The sequence below is a fragment of the Balaenoptera acutorostrata genome, chromosome 3, assembly GCF_949987535.1.
Source record: "Balaenoptera acutorostrata chromosome 3, mBalAcu1.1, whole genome shotgun sequence".
Classification (NCBI taxonomy): domain Eukaryota; kingdom Metazoa; phylum Chordata; class Mammalia; order Artiodactyla; family Balaenopteridae; genus Balaenoptera; species Balaenoptera acutorostrata.
Genome location: NC_080066.1, coordinates 28031887 through 28046536, shown reverse-complemented (window position 1 = coordinate 28046536; position 14650 = coordinate 28031887). Strand labels below are relative to the sequence as shown.

General features: G+C 53.8%; 1 protein-coding gene across 1 annotated transcript in view; it reads left to right on the top strand.

Annotated features, from left to right (window-relative positions):
• Positions 1-14650, top strand: part of PFKP (phosphofructokinase, platelet) — a 72765-nt gene that overhangs the window by 38475 nt on the left and 19640 nt on the right. The window contains exons 8-16 of the mRNA XM_057544428.1: positions 3142-3237; positions 4536-4628; positions 5245-5370; positions 7341-7405; positions 7904-7973; positions 8262-8408; positions 10646-10716; positions 12268-12355; positions 12967-13119. Coding sequence (XP_057400411.1) covers positions 3142-3237; positions 4536-4628; positions 5245-5370; positions 7341-7405; positions 7904-7973; positions 8262-8408; positions 10646-10716; positions 12268-12355; positions 12967-13119 — 909 coding nt within the window. The remainder of the gene's footprint in view (positions 1-3141; positions 3238-4535; positions 4629-5244; positions 5371-7340; positions 7406-7903; positions 7974-8261; positions 8409-10645; positions 10717-12267; positions 12356-12966; positions 13120-14650) is intronic.

Here is a 14650-nt window from a genome sequence, read left to right as displayed (position 1 = left end):
CAAAGCAGCAGCTGCAGCTGTAAACAGAGGAGGTGATGGGAGAGCCCAGGGTCTGGGGAACATGGTGCCTCCCTGATCCCACGTAACAGGGACGGGAGACCTGTGTGTTGACTCCATCCGAATCCCCCATCTTGCCGTGTGGCACACGTGGTGACAGCTCCTTCCGCTGCGGGGTCCCCACCGTGCTGGCCTTGCTGTGGGTTGGGCTGCTGTCTCCTCTGAGCCAGGCTTTTCCTTCCTTCTGTCTGTGGGTTGGGCTTGGGTTTCACCCCGTGGATTATCAGTGTCGGGCAGATTTCCTCCAGTTAAGCCTTCTAACTAAGGCATGCGAGGCCTCGTAGAAAACAACGGTTAGCTTTCGGGACAGAAATCCCAATGCGTATGGAATTTCTCTTATTTTCATAACCATGTTATCGCTGTTCCATAGGCAAAAAAGTAAACATGGCAGAGGCTAATTATCGTTGTATTCAGCAAACACGTAAGCATTGCATACAACCAGGACCCACGTTTCATAAGACATGGCCATTGCCTTCAAGGGGATGGGTTCCAAGAAAGGAATTCCAGCAACAAATCAAATAAGCTTTGCTGACCCAGAACCTCTGTAAGAAACTGTTGGTAAAGCTGTCCTTTTACTACGGAGAATCATGCACCCTTTTGAGGCTGGAGCTCTAGGCTGCAGCAGGCCAGGGGCACGTCCCAGGGATGACTGTGACCACTGAAGTAACAAACGAGTTCATCATCTCTTGGTTCTGACCTGGGGACCTGGGCGGCGTACTGTGCCGGCCAGCTGGTGTGGGAAGGTACGTGGCTGGTTGCAGGAGTCGAGCACTGGCCCTCCTGTTAGGCAGGTCCTTCATCGTGGCGCTGAGGACATCCACTTAATTGCCATTCCACGGGGCATTACTTGAGGGATGTGCCTGTCCCTGCATCTGTCCCTTCTCCTCCCGAGTCCCTGCCCTCGTTGACGATGACACTGCACAGGCCAAGGTCTAACGCCCTTAGAGAGCCGGAAGCACCCTGGACGTGAGGAAGCGCCTGGCTGGTCAGAAGATCAGCAGTGAGGCCGTGGGGCTGATTTTTAGGTTTCTCCATTATTTCTGTAACTGTATGGTCTTATCTGCAAACCTCCTTGAGTTTCAGACATTGTAAAGTGCCCTGTCAGCTAGGACGTGTTTGGATCCCCCCTTAAGCGCTGGCAGAGTTAAGACTAATGGCTTAAGCTCACTTGGGTGGAAACACTCGATATTGTAGTGCCTGTCGTTAATTTCTGTCGGTTATCAGTGTAGCACTGTGAGAGTTTCTCTAAACACCTTACCGGATAATTGGCCCAGGAAGCAAGCCCCAGAGCATCCCCCAATCATGGGCATTTCGGTATAAAGTTGGAAAGGACTCAGGGGCATCAGAAGTCTCAGGGCTGGATCCTGGCTCTGCCACCCACGGGGCAAACAATATTTGGACAGACGACCTCCCCTTCATGTCCTAAGTTCCTCAGCTGTAACTTGGGGTCATGCTGCTGCTCCTTAGAGGTTTTGTGAGGATTCAGTGAATGAGTGACTCCATCCGGGTGGGGGACCAGGAGGCAGTCAATGAACTACACAGACAAGCTGGCTGTCTTCCCACCTGAGTGGATAGGTGACCCCATTCTTTTTTTATTTTTTATTTTTTTATAAATTTATTTATTTATTTTTGGCTGTGTTGGGTCTTCTTTGCTGCTCACGGGCTTTCTCTAGTTGCAGCGAGAGGGGGCTACTCTTCGTTGCGGTGCACGGGCTTCTCATTGCGGTGGCTTCTCTTGTTGAGGAGCACAGGCTCTAGGTGTGCGGGTTTCAGTAGTTGTGGCTCATGGGCTTCAGTAGTTGTGGCTCGCGGGCTCTAGAGTGCAGTCTCAGTAGTTGTGGCTCACGGGCCTAGTTGCTCCGTGGCATGTGGGATCTTCCCGGACCAGGGCTTGAACCCATGTCCCCTGCATTGGCAGGTGGATTCTTAACCACTGCGCCACCAGGGATGACCCCGACCCCATTATATTTTTTTAGCCACTTTGGAATATTGTATTTTATGGATGAAGTATGGCTATTTCGCCAATTCCATATTTGTGAACCAGTCATTACTTCCATTTTTGCTCTTTCAAGTGATGCTAAAATAATCATTCTTGTTGTCGTATCTTTATACCTTTTAGAAACTACTCTGATTAATAAGTTCTTCAAAGTGTAGCACATTTGGGGACTTCCTTGGTGGTCTAGTGGTTAAGGCTCTGACCTTCCACTGCAGGGGGCACTGGTTCAATCCCTGGTTGGGGAACTAAGATCCCGCATGCCACGTGGTGTAGCCAATAAAAAAAAAAAGTGTAGCACATTTAATATCTATCAGAAACCAACAAGACAGCATGTGTGTTTGTGATGCAGGACGGGCCGAGCCCCCTTGGCTGACATCCTCAGGTGCTGCCCACTCTGGGCTCACCACCCCACACAGCTCACACCCCCCCACAGGAGGGTCCTTGATTGGGGACTTGATGGAGAACAGACTCACTGAGAGTGATTTGGGGCATCGCAGGATGCTGGCCGTGAGCCCAGGGGCACTGTGGCCCCCAGTGTTGGACGCTGCCAGCCTGGCTTTTCCTGCAGGGCGGCTCCGACCCCGCCTGGGCCCCGCATTCCCCTCTGTGCCCCTCCTGCCCGGGCCCGGGGCTGGCGCTGCCCATCACAAAGGCGAGAATCGGTTTTTAAGCACTGATTTTTATTCTCCATTATTTCTATAACTGTATGGTTTTACATGCAAACCTCCTTGAGGTGAGGTGGCAGGAAGCTCTGCCTTCTGGGGGAGTTCTCGGGCCTGGTTTGCAGTAGAGACCCCCCTCCCCGGAGAGCCCAGCCTCGGAGCTCATCCCCGTCCGGGGGTCCGGGTCAAAGGCGCCGGGGGCCGGCCTCCGCCTGTGGTGATGTCACAGCAGCTTCTGCGTCTGCAGGCCTGTCCCACCTGCTCACCTAGGGCACCTTGACCTGCCCGTGTCCTTAGGAAACACCGCGTGTGAAATCAGGTGACCGTTTCTCCCTGGAGAGAGGCCGGTTCAGGTGGGGCAGAGGCCCTTGTTGTGTCGTTAAGAATGGTTTAGGCATTTGAGGATTTCATCTTCTGTTTCCTTAGAACCGTGCCCGGAAAAAAAGACTGAACATCATCATTGTGGCCGAAGGAGCCATCGACACCCAAAACAAACCCATCACCTCTGAGCAAATCAAGGAGGTGAGTGTCTCAGGCTTCTCACCCCCTGAGCCTGTCTAGAAACGGGAGATTTAGACACCCCGGGCAGGGCGGGAGTCTGGAACCATGCGCTATTATTTAAATACTTTTTGTTCTTCTTGCTCGTTAAAAATATGTTCATAATGACTCATAACTTTATTGGCATCAGAATCATACAGCTCCTGGCTTCTGGAAAGCCCCTGCCTCTGGAATACTGTTGGGAATATTCCCAAAGGCCCCGGGCTCCCCTGACAGAGACGGAGGAAATGCGATCGGGTGGGGTTAGAAGGTTCCAGCTCTGGGTGCCGGCTGCCCAGGAGCTAGGAGGTCAGCAGAGTTCCCTCTCCCACTGGAGCATCAGCTGAGCATGGCCTTACTCACAGAGAAAGCCGCTCGGCTGGCCTTAGTCACTGCTTCTCCGCCCTGCATGGAGGCCGACCCCGCAGTCCTGTTGCCCGAGTCCTGTTGGGCTTGGTCGGCGGGTGCTGGCTTGTCTGGCCCAGGAGGGATCTGCTGTGCTCCCCGGTTGCCCAGGTAACTGGGCAGGTTCTGGACACAGTGCTGGGGAGACAGACTCAGGCTCTGGTGGAAGCCGCCCATCAGGGCAAAGCACATCATCACCTTGGCTTTGCAAGTTGGTTTCTCTGATGCCTTTTACGTATTCCCTGACCAGCTTTTCACCTGATTATCAAAATATCTGTGAAAGTCATCTGCCAGTATTTATAGAAGTAATCAATACAGTCAGGGCAAAGATATTCCTTCCCACTTAACTGAAGTTGAGATTGGATTGTGGAATATTAGAGCCAAAAGGGACCATGGAATTCCTATGACCCAGCCCCATCATTTTTATAAAGTAAATGAGGGCCAGTCAAGACAGGTAGCCTGTCCCGGCCACCTGGCTGGGTTCACCTGGGCCCTGGACTGAGGGGACGCTTTGATTTTACTGTATCATGCTTTTCAAACACAACCTTACAAATTCAAGGTGGTTTCAGGGAAATGTTTATATTTTTACAAAGTATATGCTTGAAATACAAGCTATAGAAACAGTGTTTTTTAAAAATTGTGTTACTTATGTTCACTTGCGAGGTAGGAGCACAAAGGTTTTATTTGATGATAAAAGTATTCTTTAAAAAATATTAATTTCAGCAAGCCGTTAAACATTCTTTCAGGAAGTGAAATTTAGAAACTAGAACATTCTTCAACATAGATGTGTAGAAAGGAGAGAGAGACCTTCCCCTGCTCCCAGCCCCCGTCCCTAGAACAAGCTGATGTGCTCGGCCATGTCCTGTGTTTCCCCTCAGCTCGTGGTCACACAGCTGGCTTATGACACTCGGGTGACTATCCTTGGACACGTGCAGAGAGGTGGGACGCCTTCAGCCTTTGACAGGATTTTGGTAAGTGAGGCTGGAAATGGTCAGGCATCGTCACAAGGAAAGGAACACTTCTGGGATCGCAAAGGGACCAGTCTGCTACGAAGACTGGGTGATCTTGAGTAGAGCCATTGGTAAAGGGCATCTCTGCCCACAGAGCCGGGTGGCTTGTCCCTAGGGTGCTACGGTCCGTAGTCTCATAGGGAGACCTGCTAGCCGAGGGGGGTTCCTAGGCCCCTGGTGACCCAGACACTGAGGGACCCTGCCAAACGTGGGGGACAAACCCAGAAGGTGGAAAGGGGGTGTCCACAGGCAGGTTTCTAGCAATGGACCCAGGGACCACAGAGACCCCGAGTCCAGTTCTCGGTTTCCTGCTCCACACGCCTGTGACCCCCCGCCCCCCAGCACGCCGGTTCTTAGCGGAGTTGATCTCTTTGTTGGAGGCGGGTTAGAAGTAAGCGGGAAGGGCTCTGAGTGACTAACAGGGACTCGGTGCAGGAAGAACGAGGGGTCCTTGAGGACGGAGGAGCTGAGAATGCGGCTGGTCCCATCTGAACGAGGGGGGCCTCTGTCTGTGGGCGCCGGGCTGGTCTCCGGGCGGGCACGGGGCCAGCTCTGACCATCGTGATGTCATTACCAGGCCAGCCGCATGGGGGTGGAGGCCGTGGTCGCCCTCCTCCAGGCCACCCCCGAGACCCCGGCCTGCGTGGTGTCGCTGAGCGGGAACCAGGCAGTGCGGCTGCCGCTGATGGAATGCGTGCAGATGGTGAGCGCAGGGCCGGGCCCTGCCCAGCACAGGGGGGTGACCTTCCCCAGCACGGGTGGATGACCTTCCCCAGGTCCCAGGGCCCCCTCCCTGGGCCCGTGACACCGAGCACGAGGGCCCCCTCAGCGAGTCTAGTCTGTCGGGGGGGGTGTCCTCGGGGTGCCCGGGCGCTTCCTGTGAGCGGGTCAGAGAGGCCGGAGACGGCTCTGCAGGGACCGGGGGGGGATTCTCGGGGTGGGGAGGGCACCATCCAGCCTCTCCAGGGTCAGCTGCTCCCGCCCTCCCGTCCCCGAGGCCCCCACACCTGTGATGTGACACGGGGATGGCCGACTCGGGGGACCCCAACATGCGCCGCCTCCTCCAGGTGTGGAGCGCAGGCCGGTGGCCGTGGGGAAGCAGGGGATGGTTTTCCAGTTGACCGTCCAGTAGCTGCGGCGGCCGTGGAGTTGCGTTAGGAATTGTTACTATTTTTTATTTTTCAAAGTCTATTCATGACTCTCATTTTATTTGGTCTTCCCAGTGGCTCTGAGGTGTATGTATTTTATAACATGTACAGAGTGGTAATTAAGTAATTAAGTCACAGGACTTGTTGAAAGTCACCCCTTAGAAACATACTTTCCAAAAGCCAATGGCAGTAAAGGAAGTCTCTGCGTGTGTGTGCATGTGTGTCTGTATGAGGGTGTGTGCATGTGTGTATGAGGGTGTGTGCGTGTGTGTGCGTGTGTGTGCATGTATGAGGGTGTGTGCGTGTGTGTGCATGTGTGTCTGTATGAGGGGGTGTGCATGTGTGTGCATGCGTGTGCATGTGTGTCTGAGGGTGTGTGCGTGTGTGTGCATGTGTCTGTATGAGTGTGCATGTGTGTGCATGTGTCTGTATGAGGGGGTGTGCACTGTGTGCATGTGTGTCTGTATGAGGGTGTGTGCGTGTGTGCATGTGTGTCTGTATGAGGGTGTGTGCGTGTGTGTGCATGTGTGTCTGTATGAGGGTGTGTGCGTGTGTGTGCATGTGTGTCTGTATGAGGGTATGCATGTGTGTGCATGTTTGTATGAGTGTGTGTGCATGTGTGTCTGAGGGTGTGTGCATGCGTGTGCATGTGTGTCTGTATGAGGGGGTGTGTGTGCATGTGTGTATGAGTGTGTGTGCATGTGTGTGCATGCATGTGGACTGTGAGACTGTGGCTCAAAAGAACAGAACGTGGAATGATGAGCAGCAGTTTATTGTGAGCACATTTCTTCTGTCCAGTGTCTGTCTGTCCGTTTTGAGACAGACAGCCAGTAGGTACCACTAGCTTGTCCTTGAACGACCGTACGTCGTGGTGCCTCAGCCAGACTGTTCACAAGCCCACAGCCAGCCCCTCGCTGACCACTGCTTGCCAGGTATCTTCCTCAGGGCCTGCAGCGTTGGCCGCCACAGTGACAGTGGAAATAGGGGCATTTTCCTCACCACACAGAGGAGGAAGCGGAAGCTCAGAGCGATGGGTGACTTGCCTGGGATCCTGAGGTTGAAGGGGGGCCAGTGCTGGTCCCGAAGCACTCCGCCCCCCTGGGACAGTCCGCCCCCCGCCCCTGCCACAGCGTCACCTGCGTCCTCCGCTCCCCAGGGACAGGGGTGGTTCTGTTTGTTCTTTCCTCACCAGCGTCAAATGGGGATTTTTCAGAGCCTGGCCTGGGAGATCCGCTTCCTTGTGGCCTCGCTCTCATGGGCCGGAATCCCTAAGATTTCAGGACCCGCTTACTCTGGCAAGGCCGGTGGTCCCACCTCGTCCTTTTCTACGAAGCAGCCTGGGTGGGCGGCCTAGGCTTCCCCCCATAGCCAGGCAGTGCAGGCTCGCTGACCCCAGGCTGCCGGCTACAAGGTTGGACGTGAAGGGACCCGGATGGAAGGACCAATCTGGTTCCAGGTCCCTAGCCTGGATCTGAGGATGCACCGTCTTGACATGTTCTTTCTTCCTTTCGTTATTTCCTTAAAGACCCAGGAAGTACAAAAGGCGATGGATGAGAGGAGATTTAAGGACGCTGTGCGACTCCGAGGAAGGTGACTCTTCTGAAAAAAACTGTTTTACTGGGGGCCTTTGTTCGTCCGGCCTGGTGTTAGAATGTGCCTCCAGGCGGTGCTTGTTCTGTATCAACATAAGAAGTCAGAAATTAAGCCAGTATGCAGTCCAGGCACTGTTCCTAAAGGTCGATGGTCCTGGTGACTAATTACAGAGAAATTTGTTTATTTTTGGCAGGGTCAGGGGGTCGTTTAGAAGCTGATGAAATTAGGATAGAGAGTGGCATGTGGCTGCTAGCATTTGGGGGAAGAAACTTGCTGCATCCTAAACGGCCCTGCCCCTCAGCCCCTTAGAGGACATCCATTCCAGTCACTGGGAACACCCGAGGCCGCCGTTCCTGAGAGCCCGGACACAAAGCTGGCACCTGCGGGCCATCTGCGTCCGGCACAAGCGTCCTCTTGGGCCCCTTCTCCCCAGATGAGCCCATACTGCTCCATCCACATTCTAACCTTTGGTCCGGCACCGTCCTTTTCTTCCAGGAGCTTCGAGAACAACCTGAACACGTACAAGCGGCTCGCCATCAAGCTGCCGGACTCCCAGATCCCTAAGGTAGGAGACGTTGCGGTGCGCCACGTCCCCGCCTCCGGCAATGCCTGGGTCCTGCTCTGGCCTGGGTGCCCTTCTGCCCTGGCCAGTTCGGGTCTTGGCTCCCAGGAGACCACCCTGCGCCCCGCCGACCCTTTCCTCCTGCCCCCTCCCACCTGGGCGACTCGGCTTTTCAGTTCCGGCGCCCGGGCCCCGCGCTCAGCCCTTACGCTCCGGCTCCAGGGTGCAGCGGGGTGAGCCGTATCCGCCGCGGCCCGCACACACCCTCACGCCCCACCTCCCGACTTACAGAGCAACTGCAACGTGGGCGTCGTGAACGTGGGTGCGCCCGCCGCCGGCATGAACGCGGCCGTGCGTGCGGCCGTGCGCGTGGGCATTGCCGACGGACACAAGGTGTTCGCTGTGTACGACGGCTTTGAGGGCTTCGCCAAAGGCCAGGTGAGTCCCGGGGGCGCCTGGCGAGGGAGGTCCTTGCTGAGAAGGCAGATTCCGGATTTCTCAAAGGTGGTAGGGAGGGCCTCTCTGGGGTCCGAGGACCCGGGCATTAGGTGGGAAGGGGAGCACGTGCACACGAGGCTGCAGTGAGGTGTGCATGAGATGCCGTGGGTGATGCGCAAGGCCAGCGCGCTGAGCACCCACTCCGATAAAAACCTAGGGAGAAGATTAACTGCTTGAGTGCTTACTGAATACGCTTACTGCTCCTCCGCGATTTACTTACTATGTTAACCCATTTGAATCTCTCAGTAATCTAAGATACTATCCCCATTTTCCTAATGAGAAAGCTGGGGCACCGAGACTTAATTCACAAGACCAAGGTCATAGGACGCAGGGTGCTAAACACGTGGTGAGGCTACAGACACTACGCTCTCAGCCGGGTGTTTCCTGGTCCCCTCTCATCCGAGGTTTCAGTTCTGCGGTTTGTTACCTGTGGTCCAGGAATATTAAATGGAAAATTCCAGAATAGACAACCTGTAAGTTTTAAATTACATGTCATTGTGAGTAGCATGATGAAATCTCCAACTGTCAGCTCTGTCCTCCCGGGACATGAATCATCCTCTCGTCCAGGGTATCTGCCCGTTAGTCACTTGGTGATCAGATCGACCCTCATGGTATGGCAGTGCTTAAGTTCAGGTGATCCTTACTTTACTTAATAATGTCCCCAAAGTGCAAGACGGGTGATGCTGGCAATTTGGATATTCTCTTACTGCGCCTATTTATAAATTAAATTTGATCCCAGGCATGTACGTATAGGGAAAGATGGATATGTAGGGTTCCAGCATCGCTGGGGGTCTTGGAACACACTCCCTGCAGATAAGGGGGTGACTGTGTTTATTCACCCAGTGACTCAGCAGCTACTTAATGAGTTCTTAGGCTGTGGAACCAAATTAGTGAAGAACGCAGACAAGACTCCCTGCATCTCAGGGAGGGAGATGACAGAGGTAAAAATCGATGGAGTGAACTCTCCAGCATATCAGAATGTGACGGGGGCTAAAAAGACGCAGGGGAGGAGGTTGGAGTGCCATGGGTGTCTTCACTGAGGCCCCCCAGCCAGTGCTGCTGGGAGGTGACCCCTGACCAACATGTGAAGGGCTGAGCGAATGCCCTCGGGGACACCGGACCTTGGTCCCAGGCAGGGCGGACGGTGCAAAGGCCCTGAGCTGTTGGGGGGTCGGGTGGGAGGGGCTCACGTGACTGCAGCAGAGGGGCGAGGGGAAAGGAGGGAAGGGGGTGAGGGAAAAGGAGGCGAGGGCCGGATGGTTTGTAGGTGATCCTAAAGGGTCTGGCCTTTGTTTTGAAAAGACAAGAGGGTTTGGAGCAGGGGCGTGGTGCATTCTGACAGATTTCCATAAGAGGAAGGAGTAGGGGAGCAGGAGAGTAGTTGGGGAACTTCTGCAATAGCCCAGGCAGGATGCGGGGGGCTTGGTCCAATCTGGCGACGGCGGAGTCCGTGAGAAGTCTTCCATGGTCTGGGTGCATATTGAAGGCCTGGCCAATAGGATTTGCTGTAGTACTAAGTACGCACAGGTGTGAAGAAAGGAGGCAGGAATGAGTTGCAACTGAGGGACATGGGAGATCTGAGAGGCGCTGGGACTTGGATGGAGTGGGAGGTGCCCATGAGCAGGTGACACCCCGTGCGGGGCCTTCAGGAGACCTGGGCGAAGGTGCGTGTCTGGAGGCTGGTGATATTCCAAACTGTGGCCGCCCCGAGTGTGTGAGTGAGGGGGAAGGGAAAGCGTTTTGCTGTTATGGCTGTGGGGTGTTGTGCAAACACCTAGTGGGCATTTATCGGTGCTCGTAGGTGGTTCTCAATTTTTAAGAAGTGTTTTTTTAATCTCAGTTTAATTAAGAAAACTGTAATATTAATTTTTCTTTTACTTCGCAATGGTGGGATTTGGCTAACTAAAGCATGCCTCTGATAGGCATGGTGGGGAACAAGATGCAGGGTCCTTCCTACATGCGGGGGGCTTTGCCTGTCCGTGTTCCCAACTGTTGAGCCTTAGAATCCGGTTCCGGCCTCAGCTCATTCAGCCTTGAAATGAAAGCCGTTTCCTAACATTTCTCAAATCCTTACAGACACGAAGCCTGTCAGAGGTGCGGACATCTGAGCTGTTTTTAAAGCTCTCTAATTCCTTTTTCTTTTTCGCTGCAGCTGTTTCTTTCTGTTTGCACATTAGATAAAGGAAATCGGCTGGGCAGATGTCGGTGGCTGGACCGGCCAAGGCGGCTCCATTCTTGGGACAAAACGGTAATTCTGCTGTCTCGATTCTGACCTGAACGTTCTTGCGGAGAGCAGCTGGTGCAGATGTTGCTGCTTTAAGTTCCCGTAAAGGAGCCCAGGGGGAATTGGTTCACGTCCTGGCTCCGGTCCGGGAGGGAGCCGGGTTGTGTTTTGGGGAGTTGATGAGATATGGCCTTAAAAAGAGACAAAGCAGGGGACCTGGGAACGGCTTCCTCTGATGATTCCTTGTTTCCATTGATTTGAAGAACCCAGTGGTGGCAGAAACCCCTCATCTCGCTTGAGGTGATGCAGACAGGGATGTCTGAGCTGCGGTGACCTTGCTGTGTAGACAGGATTGATGGCGGCTCAGTGTCGTGGGGACTGCAGGCCTGAGCCGCCAGGTCCCCACAGCCGGAGGGAGGACCTGGGGGGCTCCACACAAAACCCCACGTTTCTGAAGTGCAGCCGCTTCTGTTCTCGGGCACAGCCGGGGATGGGGTGTGTTCCCGAGGCGCTGATTTAATACGAAGCTGTTTCTTCTCTGACCTCAGGGTGCAGCCGTCACTATGTGGCACGTTTTAACGTGGAAAGAAAGCACTTGGTACTTAAGCCTAACGAGTGTTGCACTCCGTATGAGTGTTAGCCTGTTTGATGCCCAGGGGAATCGTCCCAGCCTCTGTCCTGCTGTGAAGCTGGGTGCCCGCGTCGCCCAGCAATCTGTGGAGCTGGCCTAGTTCTCCACAGCTCTTTTGGTCCTGTCACCCCCCAGCGCCCTCGGGGGATGGTGTTCTGACAGCGGAGCTCCAGTTAGGAGCCAGGGCCCTATCGGCTGCCTCCTACGCCTCTTCCCACCAACTGTAATGCCTCAGCATGGTCTGCTGCACGAGCCCCACCCCGGGGCCGCTCTGGGGTGGCTGGAGGGGCCAGCTGGCAGCGTGTTCTAACGACGCTTAGACGCTGGCAGGGACCCTGTAGTCGACATCATGACCACTCATGTGCCCTGGCCACCCAGGCCCTATGACTTCTCTATGTCCACCCCAAGTATAAACCCCCTGATTCCCCAGACAGCACAAGGGAAAGATCGGGGTGGGTGCTGGTCTCCGGATGGGGCCCGGCTGACTATCGTTTGTCTCTTCCACTTGCCGGCCGCGTTTGAACAGGTGGTAAAACGGGACAACATGAGCAAGTGTGCGTGGAGGTGACTTTAAATGAGCTTAGATGGGGTAAGGTACATGTACTCTGTACGTGACTCAAAAACTGGAAGTTTCCATCCAATTATCGTCGTGAACACTTGAAAGCTTTTGTGGTTCATTGTTTTTCCTAACCAGGCAGCAGGGTTCTTTGAGATCCAGGTGTTGGACAGCTGCAAAGTTTCTTCCCCTTTTCTTTTGAAAAGACCCTCTTTTGAGACCTGACTGCTGGCCACTCTGCCGCGTGTGGTTCCCCAGCCCCTCTGTCCGCCAGCAGCGTGGACGAGGGAGCGGACATGCCCCTGTCCCTCGGTGCCGTGCAGCTCAGCCTCGGAGGGTGGGGCACCAAGGGGTCCTGCCTGACCGCCCCTCCCTTGAACGTCCCCAGCACCCTCCCTGGGAAGTACCTGGAGGACATCGCCGCTCAGATGCGCATCCATGGCATCAACGCGCTCTTGATGATCGGTGGATTCGAGGTACGTTCTGCTCCCCTGCTGGCTGGCTAGCGCTGTCGGTTTGGGTGGGGACCCCGTTCCGGCTCCCGTAAGCACCGTGCCGTCTGTCCCTCGGTGTGACCAGGGGTCATGCAGCCTCGGGCCCAGCGGCCACTGAGTAATGGTGATGCAGAGAATGAGAGGTGGCAGCACTCGGGGACAGACACTGGCCCAGCTATGTAAAGGGACTCGATCGGGAAGCGAAAGCTAGACTCCGTGTCTGGGGTCCGTCCGCTCAGGGAGTTCTCACCTCTGTCGAGTCTGTAGAGAAGACCTTCTCTCTTGAACTGGAAGCCCATTGGCTATTCAGAGAGGAGGGCAGTGATGGGGCCAGATCATTATCTTTTAACTACATGTTGGACTGTCCACCTTCATTTTTGATATTCAGCCGAGATCAGTCCCATGATGACCTTTCTGTTTCCTTTAAAGAAAATATGAGAACCTCAAACAGACTCTCGCCCATGAGCGGCTTAGTCTCACCCCGACGGGACAATACCCGCAGCCTCACCTTGGGCGCAGCACTGCCCGTGATGGCGATGCGTTTCCCTCCCCACCCCCGTGCCATCCCCACAACCGCACACACTCATCTGCAGGCCTACCTGGGGCTGCTGGAGCTGTCGGCCGCCCGGGAGAAGCACAAGGAGTTCTGCGTCCCCATGGTCATGGTTCCCGCCACCGTCTCCAACAACGTGCCCGGCTCCGATTTCAGCATCGGGGCAGACACCGCCCTCAACACCATCACCGACGTGAGTGTTGGCAGCAGAGCAGGTGCCGCAGACCCTAACCCAGGGCGCCTGGCCCGCTTTTATCTACCTGTGCACTCGAGACAGAACCAGGGCGCTAGGGTGGTTTGCTGAAAAGTTAAAAAAAAAAAAAAGAAAAAAAAAAAAAGGTCCAGTGGTTAAGACTCCGCGCTTCCCATGCAGGGAACGCGGATTCAATCCCTGGTGGGGAACTAAGACCCCACATGCTGACGCAGCCAAAAAAAAAAAAAAAAAAGAAAGTCTGACAATCACCGATTCGGCTTCCAAAGATCTTTTGCCACTGTTTTCCTGTGCCGCGGCCAGGGTGACGTCATCTGTAGCGCGGGTAGTTTTGGGTCACAGTGACGTGGATATTCATTTAAATGCCTTTTATTTTTTTTTGGCTGAGCTAAATTTACCAAAAGCCTAAAACACATTATTGTGATAAATCCTGGGTCCACTGGCCCGTGCTTTGATATTCGAGGGTAGAAGCTGGACTAAAGATTTTATGATTTTATTCATTGACCTGAATCCTCTTTTAAACCATCGTATCACTTTTGGTTTCAGCCGATAGCCTCACCCTCATCTTCCCCTTTGTGGACAGGGACGGTAAAGCACATCGAAAATAATATTGATGTTATTTGAATGTGTTTTTGGTTTTTTTTTTTTTTAGCCAAAAGGCCATAACAAAACACAGAAATACCTCTTAATCATTGTATTTGTAAATCACGCTTGGGAAATCACACTGGAGTTTGAAGATCAGTATCTAACACAGAATGCATCACTCCCTTTTTAAAAAAATTCGGCATCTAAAATTTTTCAGTAAATTCTCACATCTTATTTTCCTTGCAAGACGTAGATCTTGTGACTGTTTTTCTAAGCTTTTTTCCTTAAACCCATGGCATCAAATCTGTCTCTATAGTGCTGGTAGATAAAAGAAAAGCTTTTAAAATAGAATTTATGTGGTAAGCAATGCTTGTTTCTTGCTTTCCTGAGCCTCTTAAACTTTCCGCAGTTTCTTTACTAAAAAGCCCTCCGGTGTCGCCTGTGTCCCCACGCTGGACCTCCTCACCCGCGTCCCTGCCCTCTTGCCTGCCGCTGCTTGTGCCTCCCCGGTGACACCGTCTGTGCTTTCGCTGCTGTGGGACTAATTCAGCTCCTGATCGATGCTCAAGCTCTTGAGTTGAAAGGTCATGTCTGTCGCAAAATGAATGTCGTCACTGTCTTACTGCTCCTCCTGCATAGCTGGATCTGAATATGCTCACTCCACGCTTGCAGTAGAAGCAGCGGAAGTTCATTTCCTAGTTGTCACCTAACTAGACCCCCTTGGGGTGGTGGGGACCCGGGGAGCGGTCGTCGGTGGGTCCTGACCAAGGTCGGTGCTCCCGCCCTGTGATGTTTCATGCGCCCTCAGGCAGGACGGGATTCTCCCACTTTATAATTCCAGGCTCCTCTGCTACAAAGCATGATTTTTCCAGGTGATAAAGATTTCTTATGTGTGTTGTTGAAAATTTGAAAACCAGAATAAGTCCAG